At 43.9% G+C, this 18,661-nt stretch overlaps 1 protein-coding gene across 5 annotated transcripts in view; it reads right to left on the minus strand.

The window, feature by feature from the left end:
* The window catches only part of LOC115164864 (acetyl-CoA carboxylase 2), a 59,001-nt gene that overhangs the window by 18,084 nt on the left and 22,256 nt on the right, over positions 1–18,661 (minus strand). For 4 of the 5 annotated variants that reach the window (XM_029717735.1, XM_029717737.1, XM_029717736.1 and 1 more), the window contains 26 exons: positions 13,250–13,382; positions 12,835–12,973; positions 12,542–12,651; positions 12,228–12,309; positions 12,008–12,106; positions 11,640–11,749; positions 11,216–11,326; positions 10,711–10,920; positions 10,330–10,500; positions 9,975–10,136; positions 9,713–9,876; positions 9,233–9,383; positions 8,996–9,099; positions 8,620–8,701; positions 8,149–8,294; positions 7,915–8,065; positions 7,643–7,777; positions 5,607–5,753; positions 5,131–5,319; positions 4,744–4,844; positions 4,559–4,647; positions 4,318–4,442; positions 2,119–2,232; positions 1,831–1,944; positions 1,643–1,732; positions 1,418–1,536 (listed from right to left, as the gene is read on the minus strand). In XM_029717735.1, coding sequence (XP_029573595.1) covers positions 1,418–1,536; positions 1,643–1,732; positions 1,831–1,944; positions 2,119–2,232; positions 4,318–4,442; positions 4,559–4,647; positions 4,744–4,844; positions 5,131–5,319; positions 5,607–5,753; positions 7,643–7,777; positions 7,915–8,065; positions 8,149–8,294; positions 8,620–8,701; positions 8,996–9,099; positions 9,233–9,383; positions 9,713–9,876; positions 9,975–10,136; positions 10,330–10,500; positions 10,711–10,920; positions 11,216–11,326; positions 11,640–11,749; positions 12,008–12,106; positions 12,228–12,309; positions 12,542–12,651; positions 12,835–12,973; positions 13,250–13,382 — 3,348 coding nt within the window. Of the gene's footprint in view, positions 1–1,417; positions 1,537–1,642; positions 1,733–1,830; positions 1,945–2,118; positions 2,233–4,317; positions 4,443–4,558; positions 4,648–4,743; positions 4,845–5,130; positions 5,320–5,606; positions 5,754–7,642; positions 7,778–7,914; positions 8,066–8,148; positions 8,295–8,619; positions 8,702–8,995; positions 9,100–9,232; positions 9,384–9,712; positions 9,877–9,974; positions 10,137–10,329; positions 10,501–10,710; positions 10,921–11,215; positions 11,327–11,560; positions 11,750–12,007; positions 12,107–12,227; positions 12,310–12,541; positions 12,652–12,834; positions 12,974–13,249; positions 13,383–18,661 lie in introns of those variants that run through there. The other variant, XM_029717740.1, reaches the window with a different exon arrangement.

The following is an 18,661-nucleotide window of genomic DNA, read 5'->3' on the forward strand; positions in this document are numbered from 1 at the left end:
TGGAAGTGGTGTTGGAGGGCCAGTAGGAAGCACCCTTTCATCTGGTCTAAAAAGGGCAGTGATTGGGGACATTGCCCTGTGTAAGGTGCCGTCTTTCAGATGGGATGTAAAATGGGTGTCCTGACTCTCTGTGGTCACTAAAGAGTCCATGGCACTTATTGTAAGAGTAGGGGTGTTAACCCCGGTGTCCTGGCTAAATTCCCAATCTGGCCATCATACCATCACAGTCACCTTCCTCACGCTGCTGTTTCCAACGTCTTATCATCGACTCATTAAGACCAAGCTCCCGTGCAGCAGCTCTATTTCCTTTTCCAACAGCCAGATCAATCGCCTTCAACTTTAAGCTGCCTCATATGCATTTCTCTGTGTCTTTGCCATGATGAGGGTGACAAAATGACTACCGTAATCAGAATGATGGGAAGTTTGAGAGCGCTCGAATTAATCTAAACAGTAAACAAAAAAGTTGTTTGACCTTAACCCGTTCGGCAATTTCATTGGTCTAATGAAAGCTTCATGCCGGCAAAAAACTGAGCACGTCACAGAATGTGTTTTTTTGGAGAAAAAAAAAATTGAAAGCGGGAAAAATCCATATATTAGCCGCGTCATTGTTTAAGCCGCGAGGTTCAAAGCCTGGGAAAAAAGTTGCGGCTTATAGTCCGGAATTTACGGTAATCATCCCCAGCTTACAATTGGCTCATTCATCCCCCTCCTCTCCCCTGAAACTATTCCCCAGGTCGTTGCTGTAAATGAGAATGTGTTCCCAGCCAACATACCTAGTAAAATAAGGGTAAAAAAAAGGAAGAGGAAGGGTGGAGAGGGTGTACTGCTCTGCCCAAATGGAAGCAGCAGACAGACTGTACCATGACCAGGGGTTACAGGCTTTATTAGTGCTCTCAGTATAGGGACTGAACATCAATTGGCTCATTCGCTAACAAAGATACACACACACACCACCCCCCCCCCCAAAAAAAAAGAAACCAGATACAATAGATTTCCATTCACATTGCTTAACATAATTAAAGCCTTACGTGGTGAATAGTGAATTAACTACAAACAACTTTTCTTTTGACACAGTTATCATAATGGCAGAGTTGTAACTTTGTGTTGTAAAGTAACTGTCATTTCTATGTCTGTTTTCGAATCCCCCAGTTTATCTCAACTCACAGACTTCTTACTGGTCACTTTTTGGCACCAGGGGAGATCTGATAGCTATGGAACACTTGTACCTGGCAGCTATGGAACACTTGTACCTGGCAGCTATGGAACACTTGTACCTGGCAGCTATGGAAGCCTTGTATTGTATGTTGCAACGGTCACAATGATCTGAATTCCATAGCAGGGAGATAGGATAGTGAGTTTGGTGTAGAGCTGATTTATGACGCTGGCAGAGAACTGGTGTCTGCCATTGGCTGGGTACCTGTTGGGGTGGGACGACGGCAACATGAACTGGAAGTCTACAGCACACGTCCCGTCCTGCAACTGGCGATGCTGGAGGCTGTTCAGCTCGTAAGCAATGTAGCCCCTGCGTACGTACACCTATAGGGAGGGGACAGCGGGAAGAGAACATAAGGGAGAATTTTTGCGAAATGATCTCCATCAGGAGGAAGCCAAATCCGGTTTATATGCTGTTCACTATGCTCACCTCCAAGGCAGCCATGCACACCACCCGGTTAGAGTGGTAGAAGAAATTGGGCAAAACATCGAAGATGGTGGTCTCAGACAGGATGAGTTTCTGCCGAGGGGAAAAGCAATATTTTCCTTTAGATGTTGTGTAAGTCAACAAACAAAAAAATGCTGTTTTGCATACAGCGCAGAAAATATGATGCTCACCTTCAGGTTCTCTGGGCAGAACTGGTGCCCATATATGTCAATGGCAGACAGAAAGATGGACTCCACCTGGTTGTGCCTCAGTTCGTAAGAGGGCAGATGGGAAGCTATCAAAACCTGCAAAATACACACTTGTCCATCAATATCTGTTGCTTTGTAGCTACTAAACTGCCTATCTATCATCTTATCTGACTAAGGTCTTACCAGTCTGACTGAAGTCTTAGAATGTTGAAGAACGGTACACTCCATTGTGGGAAAACGTCATTCAGTACAAACAGTTGTGAAACGTACCTGTCTGGCACGCAGAGCCACCTTTGAGTTCTCCATCTTGTTGAGCTGTGTGAGCTCGTTCAGGATGGCCATCAGCTCGTCTGTTACGGTGGGGTCCCGGCCACACAGCTGATCCTAAACATCAGCAGGGATACACAACCCACTCCCTATTAGCATTAGAGAGATGTAAAACATGGCCCCAATACAATAAACTACATATGTAGGAAAACTGCATTGCGGGTTCACTGAAAATTATTACAATGTATTATAAAGACAGGTGTGGTTTCAGAAACTGGTCTCAGAGCATTTCGTATTATTCTGTATGGTATGTATTCATTTGTGGATGTCCATCACCCATTTCATTTGATATGTTACGAATTACAATTCGTATTATATGGTAAGAATTTGCAAATGTACAATAAGTTACAAATTTGCAAAACCTATAGGTTTGAATTTGTAAAATGTATAATATTTTACGAATTTGCAAAATTCTAGCTAGGTGGCTAATATTAGCTAGCTGGCTACTGTTAGCTAGGCTAGGGTTTAGGAGTTAGGTTAAAGGGTTAAGTTTAGGGAAAGGGTTAACTAACATGCTAAGTAGTTGCAAAGTAGTTAAAAAGTTGCTAATTAGCTAAAAGACTAAAGTTTTCCGTGATGAGATTCGAAAAGTTGCTAGACATTTGCGCTATATGCCCACCCCCCCAGTTATAAGCTCACCCCGACCAACCACCCGACTTTCGTTTTTGCCAAACGTAACGTTTTTGCCAAACGTAACATGTCATAGTACACTGAACAAAAATATAAACGCAACATGTAAAGTGTTGGTCCCATGTTTCATGAGCTGAAATAAAATATCCCAGAAATCTTCCATACGGACAAAAAAGCTTATTTCGCTCAAATTCTGTGCACAAATTTGTTTGCATCGCTGTCAGTGAGAATTTCTCCTTTGCCAAGATAATCCATCCATCCACCTGACAGGTGTGGCATATCAAGAAGATGACTAAAAAGCATGATCATTACACAGGTTTGTGCTGGGGACAATAAAAGGCCACTAAAAATGAGCAGTTTTGTCACAATGCCACAGATGTCTCAAGTTTTGAGGGAGCCTGCAATTGGCATGCTGACTGCAGGAATGTACACCAGAGCTGTTGCCAGAAAATGTAATATTAATTTATCTACAATTAGCTGCCTCCAACATTGTTTTAAAAAATGTGGCAGTACATCCAACTGGCCTCACAACCGCAGACCCCGTTTATGGCGTTGTGTGGGTGAGCGGTTTGCTGATGTCAACATTGTGAACAGTGCGCCCCATGGTGGCGGTGGGGTTATGGTTTTGGACGGCATAAACTACAGACAACAAACACGATTGCCTTTTATCGACGGCAATTTGAATGCACAGAGATACCCGAGGCCCATTGTCGTGCCATTCATCCGCCGCTATTACTTCATGTTTCAGCATGATAATGCACGGCCACATGACGCATGAATCTGTACACAATTCCTGGAAGCTGAAAATGTCCCAGTTCTTCCATGGCCTGCATCCATGGCCTGCATACTCACCAGACAGGTCACCCATTGAGCATGTTTGGAATGCTCTGGATCAACGTGTATGACAGCGTGTTCCAGTTCCTACCAATTTCCAGCAACGTCGCACAGTCATTGAACAGGAGTGGGACAACATTCCACAGGCCACAATCAACAGCCTGATCAAATTTATGCTAAGGAGATGTGTCGCTCTGCATGAGGCAAATGGTGGTCACACCAGATACTGACTGGTTCTTATCCACACCCCTACTTTTTTTTTAAGGCATCTGTGACCAACAGATGCATATCTGTATTCCCAGTCATGTGAAATCAATAGATTAGGGCCTAATGAATTCATTTCAATTGACTGATTTCCTTAAATGAACTGTAACTCAGTAAAATCTTTGCAATTGTTGCATGTTGCATTTATATTTTTGTTCAGTATAATTTCAGTGTCCCGGATTTACATTTACTATGCTACGTCTAGTCTATGAGACCAGGCTGGGTTTCAATTACCAATGACAAAGTCAAGCAGAGGAACAGCTTGCAGGTTGTGTTGGTTGACCCCTCCGCATAAACATTTGCGCAATGCATTTTCCTTTATAAAGATTGAGGCTGAATTGATGTTTAAGCTTCACTTGTTTTTCATCAAGTGGAGGCAGAGCTGTGGGTGTTAAGTTGAGAAAGTAGCCTTACAATAAGCATAGTGACCAGGATGTTCTTTTTGGAGACTTGGGCGTGAGAAAAGATGCTCTCCAGCACAGGGGTCATGTCAGGCTTGTACTGCTCCCTCAGGTTGATCACACACTTGTCGTAGTGAGCTGTTCACAAAAGGAAAAATATTGGCATACCATGTATCACCACAATACAAAATAACTCATACAACAGCAGGATACAGTCTATGTCTTGATTATATCCACAGTGAAACACCAATCACCTTGCTGGAACTGCATCTCAACCTGAAGGTAACGGTTGAGCAGATCAAGCACCACAGACTTCATGTAACCCCGGATTCCACTGCGGTACCTGTGACAAATTCATATCACAATCCACTAAAACATATATCTGAAGTCATGTCTGTTATGGAGTGATGATTCAGATGTGAAATAAGAGAAGTGGGACCTCTGCACCAGCTGGACGATACTCTGAGTGTTCATGAAGAACACTTCCCGGTCAGCCTTCCTCTGTAGGGTGGCCGCATGGCTGTCCAGGATACAGGCAATCTAAAATGGAGGGGGAACAAATTCAGCAGGCATACTGTAGAATGATTCACTTCATTAGCTGAGAGGTGGATGCAGTTCACTATGCATTTATTCAATTTCCAGTCCCAAGTCTGATCATGTGGTGGCGATTGTATGGTGCCTGACAATGACTGTAAGAGTTGGCAAGACAGCACAAACAGATGTGGGGACCAACCTGCTACTAAGGTACTCCGAGGCCACTCACTTTGGCGAAGTGAGAATGGTCAAATGGAGCATACCAGTTAGGATTCCAGGCTAAGTCACTCACCCTTTGGCTGGGGAACTGGCAGAGCACCGAGGTGATGTTACTGGCATACTGGGCCATGACCTTGCGGATTGCCTTCTCCACACCGGGCGGGATACGGCTGGACACGCTGGTCATGATCTCCTGCAGCTCCAGCAGGGGCAGCGAGGGGTCCCGCAGGGTCTTCATCAGGATGCCCACCCAGAGCTTCACCTGAAGGGGTGGGGGGAACATACTGTCATCACACCCTCATATCACACCCTTGTCCCACAGCTCAATCAACATTCCCATTCTACAGTGTGCACAAGGGATGCAATTGCCCGCATTCCAACTTGTCTTTATAGCAATCATAAGATTTACGTGGTTCCGGAGAAGATAAAACACTTCTTTGGGGCATTATGCGATCTGATAATCTGCTCGACTACAATAATAATGTCGACCTGGAACCTTGCGGCCACTCTATTGGCATGTGCAGCGCTGCAGTAGGTGGAGGCCCCCACCTTGTTGCTGAAGTAGGGCTCGGTGAGGCAGTAGCCGTCCATGACCTTGACCAGGTTTTCCAGGACCATGTGGAAGACCTGGTGGATCTTCTCCCCCACAATGGGCAGCGGCTGCTGGGCTGGGAGAGGGGCCGTGTTCAGCTCCACCTAAGAGATCCACAGGAAGACAGAGATTAAGATATAAACCAGCCTTCAAAATGTGTAACTGACCACTGCGTCATCCCTGCTATTGACATGCTGACTGATGGGACTGTTGGGTAGGTGGGTTGTTGTCCATGCCTATGTGAAGGCGTGTGATTTACATGATGTACACTACCGTTCAAATGTTTGGGGTCACTTAGAAATGTCCTTGTTTTTGAAAGTAAAGCAAATTTTTTGTCCATTAAAATAACAAAATATTTATCAGTAATACAGTGTAGACATTGTTAATGTTGTAAATTACTATTGTTGCTGGAAACTGCAGATTCTTCATGGAATATCTACATAGGCGAACAGAGGCCCATTACCAGCAACCATCAATCCTGGGTCCCAATGGCACTTTGTGTTAGCTAGTCCAAGTTGATAATTTTAAAAGGCTAATTGATCATTTGCAATTATGTTAGCATAGCTGAAAACTGTTGGGCTAATTAAAGAAGCAATAAAACTGGTCTTCTTTAGACTAGTTGAGTATCTGGAGCATCAGCATTTGTGGGTTCGATTACAGGCTCAAAATGGCCAGAAACAAATAACTTTCTTCTGAAACTCGCCAGTCAATTCTCGTTCTGAGAAATGAAGGCTATTCCATGCGAGAAATTGGCAAGAAACCGAAGATTTCGTACAACGCTGTGTACTTCTCCCTTCACAGTACAGCGCAAACTGGCTCTAACCACAATAGAAAGAGAAGTGGGAGGCCCCAGTGCACAACTGAGCAAGAGGACAAGTACATTAGAGTGTCTAGTTTGAGAAACAGACGCCTCACAAGTCCTCAACTGGCAGCTTCATTAAATAGTACTCGCAAAACACCAGTCAACAGTGAAGAGGCGACTCCGGGATGCTGGCCTTCTAGGCAGAGTTGCAAAGAAAAAGCCATATCTCAGACTGGCCAATAAAAAGAAAAGATTAAGATGGGCAAAAGAACACAGACACTGGACAGAGGAAGATTGGAAAAAAGTCCTATGGACAGACGAATCTAAGTTCGGCTCACAAAGAAGAACATTCGTGAGACGCAGAAAAAAAGAACAGATGCTGGAGGAGTGCTTGACGCTATCTGTCAAGCATGGTGGAGGCAATGTGACGGTCTGGGGGTGCTTTGTGGTGGTAAAGTGGGAGATTTGTACAAGGTAAAAGGGATCTTGAAGAAGGAAGGCAATCACTCCATTTTGCAACGCCATGCCATACCCTGTGGACAGCGCTTAATTGGAGCCAATTTCCTCCTACAACAGGACAATGACCCAAAGCACAGCTCCAAACTATGCAAGAACTATTTAGGGAAGAAGCAGTCAGCTGGTATTCTGTCTATAATGGAGTGGCCAGCACAGTCACCAGAACTCAACCCTATTGAGCTGTTGTTGGAGCAGCTTGACTGTGGGAGATGCTTCAGGAAGCATGGGTGAAATCTCTTCAGATTATCTCAACAAATTGAAAACTAGAATGCCGAAGGTCTGCAAGGCTGCAAATGGAGGATTCTTTGACAAAAGCAAAGTTCGAAGGACACAATTATTATTTCAATTAAAAATCATTATTTATAACCTTGTCAACATCTTGACTACATTTCCTATTCATTTTGTAACTCATTTCATGTATGTTTTTATGGAAAACAAGGACATTTCTAAGTGACCCCAAGCTTTCTTGAACGGTGGTGTATGTTTTAAACCTATTGCACTGCTATGTGATTTGTACTGTATTATGTGATAAGAATGCCTACTATAATAGCTGTGTTACAGGCTGTGTCCGAAATGGCACCCTATTCCCTATATAGTACAGTATATATATGGGATAGTGGGCCAGTTCAGATGCAGCCATATAGTTGTATTACAGTAGGTGAGGGGGTGACTTGCTGGATGGATGCTGCTGGGGTTGTCCAGGTCCATGCGTGCCACCACACAGCCAGGCTCCAGCACCGCCCCATGCCTCTTCACATAGCGGACACAGCCAGACTCCACCACTGTCAGTGTCATCACCATCTTCATGACCTGCAGACGCAGCGCAGAAGTCAGTCGGCGCACGTACGCGCACGCACAAACAGGACTGACTACCCATGTAACGATTATCTAATTATGAAAACCAAACCTGTAGACATACAGTAAGTTCTTATGGAATCCTCGCTCACCTCGATCTCTGCATACGAGTTCCCTGCACAGATATGGCCTCCGTCCTCCACCAGGTACAGCAGGAGCTTACCAGCAGAGGACGACCTCAGCACTGTAGGGTCTTTCTCCTTCTCAAACACACACGTCTTGTTGCCAACAGTGATCCGGTAGCTAGAGGGTTACAAATACATATGTTCATGATGGCAAAAGAATTGTCTTAATGGCCCATCCATCCACCCGACAGAAAGTCCCACCTGTCCACTTCCTCTTTCATGTAGGTGGTGTAGCTGCTGCCGTTGTAGGAGAGCAAGAGGCCACCGTCGCTCAGCCGGTGGACATCGATCTCAATGTCCGAGCCATTCATGATGACAACGCACGTGGTGGGGGACTGGCGAGCCACCTGTCAGTCACAAACAATGTTGAAGTCTTATTGGTTGATAACTCTGAGGGGCAAATCCTAACTTCCACTTGAAATGAATTTTACTTAGTCATGCATTGATGTCAATAAGAGACTAAGTGAAAATTTGACTGAAATTACAATTCGCCCCTAATCAAATGTATTTATAAAGCCCTTTTAACATCAGCAGATGTCACAAAGTGCTGTACAGAAACCCAGCCTAAAACTCCAAACAGCAAGCAATGCAGACGTAGAAGCACTTATCCCTGAGATGATAAGATCAAGTCATGACAGAGAATGAGAAAGGTGTAATGAGAGGTCTTCGTACCTTGAGGCAGTATTTGATCCCCTCATAGACCAGGTCCACCTCGACAGTATTGAGCAAACTGGCTGCAGGCAGCACCTGGCCCCTACAGAAGGACATTTCACATACTGGATTTAGACAGGTGTACAACATCACAGCAATAACACATTGGACCGACAAAGGTGATATTCGGATTCTCTTCCTTCTCCCCAGGTATCTACTTGTTCACTCCCCCTAAAGGATTTATAAGCATTGGATTGGTTGTAACAAATATGGCAGAAAAACACTCCATCTAACTCTATGCCAATCCTAAACTTTTTCAGCCTTGAGGGTGAAGTAACAATTGCACACTTCAGGGAGAAGGGGGGGTGAGAATGTGAATTGGGCTATAGAAGGCCACCTTTCCAGTGAGTGCAGGAAGTCAGACATGCTCTTCCTGAAACTGGCGTCCGCCACGTGTAACGACCCGCAGACAATGCCCAGCATGGTGTCTGGCCTCTCCGCCTTCAGGGAGAAAACACACACGTTGGAGATGCTTTCACACACAGAGACGTTGGAGATTTGCTTTTAATCAACTGTAGTCTTACAGGATTGACTTTTTAAAGATTTATGTTCATATTCCACAAGGGTCCTCTACCTGAACTTTATCTGCGATGAGATTATCCAACCAGCCGGTGTCGATGTCGTTGTTCCTGAAGCTCTCTGTCTCCAGCAGCTTGATGAGGTACTCCACCGTGGTCCTGAAGTCCCCACGGATACACAGTTCCTTCATGGCCACCACCATGTTCCTGCACCACCACACAGTAACCACCACTACTATCACCCCTCAGGTACGGTAAGACACCAACACACAAACCACCAACTCATGCAGAATTCCAAATGGATCTGAGCCGAGCCCATACACCCAAATCACTCCTGTACATCTGAGAGCACTTTGATAATAGCTTCATCTTGCCTTCTGATTGGCCAGGTGAAAATGTCACCATATTGCTTCCACCTATCGTATTCTCTCAGGTCTACAGGAGTGGTTAGGGAGTAGGGGCTAGCGGTCGATAGGGACTTCATCAGAATAACTGATAGTCTAGTCTACAACACAACAAGGCAAGGAAGGACTCACGAAATGGCCTCCTCTCGGTTCTCCCCCCAGGAGAAGCAGTGGCCGAACTGGGAGTCGGCAAACTCGTGCAACCCCCCGGTAGCCCCGACACTGAAGTAGCCCCACACGTTCTTACTGCTGCAGAAGTTGAGCTCCTGCACTGTGCCCGAGCTGGGCTTGAAGCCCTGCGAGTGACAAGGAAGGAGGACAGGAGGTCAGAGCCTGCAGAACCCATGCCATCTCTTGTTAAGAATATGGCCAGTCAGCCCTGTAGAATGCACACCTCGTCTGGGTTCTCGCTGGTGATGCGGGCCGCGATGACGTGTCCCCGGGGTCTGGGTACACAGTCGGGGGCCTCAAAGTTGATGGTGGTGTCCCCCCAAGGGGTCTCTCCATAAAGCATGCGGATGTCTTTGATCCTGTGGAGGGGGATCCCCATGGCTATCTACAACAAAGGAGAAAGACCAAGTTAACATTGTCTATTCCCAAGGAACTATTCACAGTTCCTAAAGCTTTCAGAACATCTCAACAACCACATTAATATGACATTTTACTGAGATTGCGAGAAAAAAAATGGAATGCGACCATTAACTAAGTCAAAGGACGAGATTAAACCCTGATCTCTGGCTGCTGCGTACCTGTAGCTGGGCGGCGGGCAGGTTGACATCCCCAATCATCTCTGTGCAGGGGTGTTCCACCTGCAGACGGGGGTTGAGCTCTAAGAAATGGAAGCTCCCGTCTTCAGAGAAGAGGTACTCCACGGTGCCTGCGCTCACGTAACCCACCATCTTAGCCATCCGCACTGCATACTGACATGGGGGAGGGGGCTTGTGTTCATTAGGCACCAAGCGGAAGATAACTGACTAAAACAGGGAGGGATTACATTTTCCCTTTTGTGCCCTAATGAACACAACTATGGAACAGTGAAATGGCCGAAAAAAGGGTATCTAAATGTCAAAGTGGAGAATCGTCATTACAATGGAGAACACAATGACAAAGAAAGGCCCTCTATGTCTCACCTGCTCCATGTGCTCAAAGGTGGTGGAAGATGCCATGGTGGCCGGGGCCTCCTCAATGATCTTCTGGTGTCTCCGCTGGATGGAGCAGTCTCGGCCAAACAGGGAGATGGCGTTGCCGTACTGGTCGGCAAGGATCTGGACCTCCAGGTGACGGGCATGCTGGGCCAACTGCATGACGAAGATGGGCGAGCCGGGCACCTCCGCCTGCACCTGAAGATGGATGGATCCATCGATTTGTATTAGAAGAGGGTAACACAAAGTTGTGCTAATTATGGACATGACATCCCAATGCAGTGTGTGTGTGTGTGTGTGTGTGTGTGTGTGTGTGTGTGTGTGTGTGTGTGTGTGTGTGTGTGTGTGTGTGTGTGTGTGTTTTTCAGCTGTTATGGGCAGCCTAGCTGTGTGGATGTGGATTCAAATAAAGTATGTAAAATGTGTGTGTGTGTGTGTGTGTGTGTGTGTGTGTGTGTGTGCGTGCGTGCATGTGAAATGCGACGACACAAACCTGTCTAAAGAAGCTGGCAAAGTCCTCAGCGTTGTCCACCTTCCGGATGCCCTTGCCCCCTCCTCCTTCTGACGCTTTTATCACCACCGGGTAGCCAATTCTGTCTGCTCCCTTTCAGGAGAAAGCACATTGAAGACGAAAGGATATTCAGCAACCCTAAACTTGAAATCAAATATTTTATTGTTAAAACCAACGCGTTTCATCTTCAGTTTGCTCCACTGTTCATTAACCTTGGTTTAAAAGCGAGTTAGGGACAGCATTTCCATTGCTCGGGAGAAAATACATTGAAATCCGCCGTTTCAGATATCTTAAAGGACATAATTTCAAACAGAGTGAATTAAATACCTCTCCAGTGACTATTTGTCATATGCTGCAAAGGATGTCTCTATGGTTTCAGCATTGGCGATGGCGTGGAGATGCTTACCGCCAGTCCATCGTCAACATCACGCACGCAGCCGTGCACGTAGACCTCTGGAGGCACGCTGATCACGTGGCCGAGCCTCTGGTCCTCCTCTGTCCAGTCTACTCTCAGACCTACCACACAGGCAACAGAAAATAACATGAGACCTAACTCAGGACAAATACACTGTTATGACAGAGTATAGAATAGAACAGAATCCTCTTCAAAACCACTAGTGTTAAAACACAACAGTCAGTCACCCAGTCAGAGTCCTAATACTGTCTGTAAGTCTTTTGTAATACCAGATGGGGGGTGTGGAGAATGGGTTAAGATGCAAGGATGGATGGATGGGGGGGATCTGGGGGTAAGTGTGCAGGCAGGGGGTATATCACCTGATCCACTCCAGGGCAGGGTGGGGATGTCTGCGCTCTGGGCCACGATGGAGGAGGCCACCTTATCACCCAGGGCCCACATGGCCTTACTGGATGGCCCTGAGACACAGGCAAAAAAATATATATATATCTACATCAACACACCACAATGAATGGTGCTTGTGTTGTAACGCGAGTTAACCATCCAATAATCCACAAACAGCTTCATGCCGGGCTGTACCTAAGAAGGAGATTCCGTTCTTGTCCAAGAGCTCAGGCAGTTTGGGGTTCTCAGAGGCGTGACCCCATCCAACCCAGACCGCCTGTGAACAATAAGAAAACCGAGATCAGAGTCGGAGCCATGAAAATATAATTACTAGAAGGGACAAAGCCTCTCAGACCAATTTGACAGCAACATTCATCGGTGCACTCAATATGGCCGCCGGTCCACCCATCATAGAACATTGTGACTTGATTTGGGATTGGTAATGTCCCTTCTAAGCAAAAACGAATTCTCCTGTGGGTGAGAGTGGAGATGGAGGAGCACCGTCTGACCTGTACAGGGATCCTCTTGGCGATGTCCACTATCAACTCTACGTTGGCATAGTTGTTGTTGTTGGCGCCGCCGGGTACGGGTACATAGTGGTCCGCCATTTTGATATACTCTATAGAAGAGTCACACGCATACAGTCACATTAGTTATTCGTGAGAAGTTCACACGGAAAGCATCTCTTTGGAGTAATTGAGTGACTCGCTGTCGACTTTATCTACAGATGTGCCAAGAGACACAATGAGGAATAACCATCTGGAGCTGATGATGATGACCTGCTAAAACATGTCTCACTGACCTGCGTTCGCTTTCAGGTCCTCGGGGGTGACCATCACCACAAAACGGATGGTCCTCTCATTCCGGAACATCTCATAGGACCAACGGCGGATGGAACGCATACATTTGACCGCCGCTATGCCATTATTAGCTATCAGCACCTTGTGAAAGATAAAACGTGTGAGAGAGAGAGAAAGAAAGCGAGAAGAGCGAGAGAGAAAAAGAGAGAGAGAGAAAGAAAAAGGAGAGAAAGAGAAAAAGCGAGAGAGAAAGAGAGGGAAAGAAAAAAAAGAGAAGAAAGTAAACAGTACTCAACTCAACTTTTGACACTATTTTGTTGTCTGTTGCTCGTAGGAGGAGGAGTTTAGTCAAGAGAGACACACATTTAGTGACATGCATCCAAAAAAGCCACAGACAGACAGGGAGGGATATCTTACCTTATCTATCACACGGTTTCCACCGAAGCGGGTGACAAACTCAGCCGGTGAGGCCACGGTGAAGTCTCTTTGCAGCTCAATTTTTCGGTGCTCGCGACCCTTCTTCACCAGATGTGGGTGAGACATGCTAGGCCTGGAAAGAGAAAACATACAAGTGGTTGTCCAAAATCACAAACGCATCAATGCCTCACACTTTTTATAAATATTTCATACGTACAACTAAAGTAAAACGTCAAGCAACTGGCAATCAGTCATTTCTGTGTTGGGACAAATCTCTGCATCATGTAAAGTAGGTCCCGATAAATTAGGACGTAGGACTTCTAGAAGAACATTCCCGTCCAGCAAGCAAGTTCACCAACATCGGACTCTCAGGCCAAACCCAGAACAAGGAGGAAACAGCAGCATTGGACCTTCACAGCAATCAGCCAAAGTTCAGTCTCTACAGAGGGTAATGGTTGTGCTGTCACTGCTCAGGTCACAAGTGCATGTCTTACCTTCTCTGTAAGCCAAACATTTTGTCAGCCATATCCTACGCAAGGTGTTCAGTCTACTGTGACAGACAAATGTTTTAACTTGGTGACAATCTAACAGGCTGCAATACAACATACATGCTAATCCTCTCAGTTACCTACAGAGGTGCCTCAGACATGCCTGGTAATGCACGTATAAACAATGCTCCCAGACCAGAGACAATCAAAGGTTAATGTGTTATCAGCAAAAATACATAGCCTAGTTACTCAAGCCCTTAATCCTATCAGCGGTGGCAGAGCATTTTACCATCTCTCCATTGTGCCCAACCACCAAAATGTTTACATGGACCAAGTTCATATGAAAAATATATGATAATGGAAACAATGCTAACTGCACTCAGTTAGGCTGACACGTAAGCTTCAATAAAATAACAGTGATACTAACAACAGCAGTGTGCAGGTTTCGCTTTTCTTTAAAGTTCTCTTTGTTACCATGTACCTGCAACAGGATAGCTCAGATGTGCCAGTGACTTTTTTAATTTTGAACTGCAGTCAGTTAAAAGTAACCTGGATATGGGTTATCATTTTCAGTTCAAACTGATCACATGATGAATAAATTAGAAGCCAGACTCTCAGAATATCTGCCTATATTATTGAAAAGTGACATGAGAGGGCAAAATAAAACAATATAAAAGTTCACTACCGAGAATGATCAAACACTAAACAATACAAGGGTAATTCCAAGGTAATGGAATTATGCTTTGACTCATACCAAACAAAAAAAACAATGATTTCAAAGTTGAACAAACCATACAATTCTATGCAAAATGACTACTTTTAACAATTTGAAAAGAAAAACGTGCTAAAACTAATTTAGTGGAAGAACTGTGCCAATGCAAACTTTGGTAATGGAGTTACGATTAAATCTTCCTCAGGTTTTTATGCTAACATGTGGACCAAAAACTCTTAAATACTGTATCTCCTCCGGATTAAGATTATAAAAAGTCTGCAAAAAGAATGGGGTGTCAGCTATGACATACACTACCGTTCAAAAGTTTGGGGTCACTTAGAAATGTCCTTGTTTTTGAAAGAAAAGCACACAAAAAAAATTGTCCATTAAAATAACATCAAATTGATCAGAAATACAGTGTAGACATTGTTAATGTTGTAAATTACTATTGTAGCTGGAAACGGCAGATTTTTTATGGAATATCTACACAAGTGTACAGAGGCCCATAATCAGCAACCATCACTCCTGTGTTCCAATGGCACGTTGTGTTAGCTAATCCAAGTTGATCATTTAAAAAAAGGCTAATTGATCATTAGAAAACCCTTTTTGCAATTTTGTTAGCACAGCTGAAACTGTTGTGCTGATTAAATAAGCAATAAAACTGGCCTTCTTTAGACTAGTTGAGTATCTGGAGCATCAGCATCAGCATTTGTGGGTTCGATTACAGGCTCAAAATGGCCAGAAACAAAGTTTCTTCTGAAACTCGCCAGTCTATTCTTGTTCTGAGAAATGAAGGCTATTCCATGCAAGAAATTGCCAAGAAACTGAAGATCTCGTACAACGCTGTGTACTTCTCCCTTCACAGAACAACGCAAACTGGCTCTAAGCAGAATAGAAAGAAGTGGGAGGCCCCGGTGCACAACTGAGCAAGAGGACAAGTACATTAGAGTGTCTAGTTTGAGAAACAGACGCCTCACAAGTCCTCAACTGGCAGCTTCATTAAATAGTACCCGCAAAATGTCAGTCTCAACGTCAACAGTGAAGAGGCGAATCCGGGATGCTGGCCTTCTAGGCAGAGTTCCTCTGTCCAGTGTGTGTGTTCTTTTGCCCATCTTAAGCTTTTCTTTTTATTGGCCAGTCTGAGATATGGCTTTTTCTTTGCAACTCCGCCTAGAAGGCCAGCATCCCAGAGTTGCCTCTTCACTGTTGACGTTGAGACTGGTGTTTTGCAGGTACTATTTAATGTACAAATTTAATTGGTGATCTGCTAGCCAACTGATGAGAAATCATCTTTTTAAATCTGTGAATTGTTTGCAGGACAATGCAATCTTTCCTGAAAGGTGTGGAAGTAGGAAATTGTAACATTATCTGACTAAAAACTTTTGAAATTCAGCTGTCCGTTTCCTGCTCAATGTAGGTTTGCTTGCAACTCTGGGTCTTCCTTTCCTGTGGAGGTCCTCATGAGAGCCAGTTTCATCATAGCGCTTGATGGTTTTTGCGACTGCACTTGAAGAAACTTTCAAAGTTCTAGAAATTTTCCGGATTGACTGACCTTCATGTCTTAAAGTAACGATGGACCGTCGCTTCTCTTTGCTTATTTGAGCTGTTCTTGCCATAATATGGACTTGGTCTTTTACCAAATAGGGATATCTTCTGAACATCACCCCTACCTTGTCACAACACAACTGATTGGCTCAAACGAATTAAGAAGGAAAGGAATTCCACAAATTAACTTTTATCAAGGCACACCTGTTAATTGAAATGCGTTCCAGGTGACTACCTCATGAAGCTGGTTGAGAGAATACCAAGAGTGTGCAAAGCTGACATCAATACAAAAAGGGTGGCTACTTTGAAGAATCTCAAATATATTTTGATTTGTTTAACACTTTTTTGGTTACTACATGATGCCATGTGTTATTTCATACTTTTGATGTCTTCACTATTATTCTACAAAGTAGAAAATAGTACAAATAAAGAAAAACCCTTGAATGAGTAGGTGTGTCCGAACTTTTGACTGGTACTGTTATATGAAACATATTTACATTTTAGTCATTTAGCAGACACTCTTATCCAGAGCGACTTACAGTAGTGAATGCATACATTTCATTTCATGCATTTTTTTTGTACTGGCCCCCCATGGGAATCGAATCCACAACCCTGGCGTTGCACATACCATGCTGGCGTTGCAAACACCATGCTCTACCAACTGAGCCACAGGGAACTTATATAACACTAACATATCTTGATTAGATAAGTATTCAATCCCGAGTCAATAAATGTTAGAATCACCTTCGGCAGCAATTACAGTTGTGAGTCTCTGCGGGAATGTCTCTAAGAGCTTTGCACACCTAGATTGTACAATATTTGCAAATTATTCTTTTAAAAATGATTCAAGCTGTGTCAAGTTGGGTGTTGATCATAGCTAGACAACCATTTTCAAGTCTTGCCATAGATTCTCAAGCAGATATAAGACACAACTGTAACTAGGCCACTCAAGAACATTCAATGTTGTCTTGGTAAGCAACTCCAGTGTATGATTGGCCTTGTTTTAGTTTATTATCCTGCTGAAATGTGAATTTGTCTCCCAGTGTCTGTTGGAATGCAGACTGAACCAGGTTTTCGTCTGTGCTTAATTCTATTCCATTTCTTTTTATCCCAAAAAACTCCCTAGTCCTTGCCGATTACAAGCATACCCATAACATGATGCAGCCACCACCATACTTGAAAATATGAAGAGTGGTACACAGGGATGCGTTGTTCGATTTGCCCCCAAAATAACACTTTGTATTCAGGACTTATTTAGGATTGTAATAACAAAAGGGTTTGAATGACTCAAGACATTTCAGCTTTTCATTTTTTTATACATTTTTAAAAACATAATTCCACTTTGACATTATGGGGTATTGTGTGTAGGCCAGTAACACAACATCTCTATTTAATCCACCTTAAATTCAGGCTGTAAAACAACAAAATGTGGAAAAAGTCAAGGGGTGTAAATACTTTGTGAAGGCCCTGTAGCTAGCTAACCAAGACCAACTGGAATGCCACACTCAGCCTTCCAGTGCCTTTAGCAGCACTGCAGTCAAGTTAACAAACTCACAAATTGCTTCCTGAGATCTAAAATAGCTGGACAAGAGGGCATTGAACCGATCATTGTTCTATTGACTACTATTACAGAGAAAACAAAACACTACAGCTAGTGTGCCGTTATTGATTACATGCCCCCCCACCACTCTTTTCAGTGTAAATACAGCTTCCCTGTTGAAGTTGTCAGTGATATCAAAAATGTTACAGCGACTAAGTTCACAACCTATAAACCTGTATCATAATGTGTCATTTAACAAACATATTATCGATCCTGTGTCACACTGAAAAGAGACGGTGAGAAGTTCTTGTTGATGGCACTACTTTTGCAGTGGCCATGAGTCATGACACCTAAAGTCACCAGCAATGTGGATAAGAAAGGTTTGTTGAAAAGAGGCTATCGTGCTAAGCAAAGATCTATGGGCAGATGGCTGTATTACACTCTAGGGTTCGTTTCTGGACCAGACCACTATTTTACAGCTTGAGTTGATTTCGGGGTGTGGTTCAATGCAGATGTCTCATGTGTGTGAGGGTGTTTGCATGTGGGAAGAGTTAGCCAAATTCTTTAGCCAATTAGCTTCAGCTGGCTGTTGTGCGACCGTAGCAAACTTGGTTTGACTTTTGATAGCATATCTCTGGGGCTAGTTAGGGACCATCAGTAAATGAATTACACAATGTAAATTAGACAATATTTTCATGTTGGACAGCTTTTAGTATTAAATGCTTTCAATATTTGTATATGAATATCTACAATTTAGTTGGTTTGAGGTTAAGTCATTGAAATTTGGAGCCAATATAATTTTAACATACAGTATTGTCTCATGGTCCCTAATTACCACAGGCATTACAATTGGCTTGCGTGCAGCTGCGCTCCGAATTTATGATTACTTGTGTGCTGACAGCTGTAAACAGGATTGAAATGAACCCAACCTTAATTTACATTGTGACATACTCATTTACAAAACTCTGCTTTGGACCAGACTGACTTTATGACCATAATTATTTACACTTTGTAGTCAATTTTGACAGAATAAATGTTTTTGACTCATATCGATGCCACGTAGGCTGTTTTCCAAATGAGAAGTTGTTTTTTATCATTATATACTGCTCAAAAAAATAAAGGGAACA

The sequence above is a fragment of the Salmo trutta genome, chromosome 27 (assembly GCF_901001165.1).
Source record: "Salmo trutta chromosome 27, fSalTru1.1, whole genome shotgun sequence".
NCBI classification, from domain to species: Eukaryota; Metazoa; Chordata; class Actinopteri; order Salmoniformes; family Salmonidae; genus Salmo; species Salmo trutta.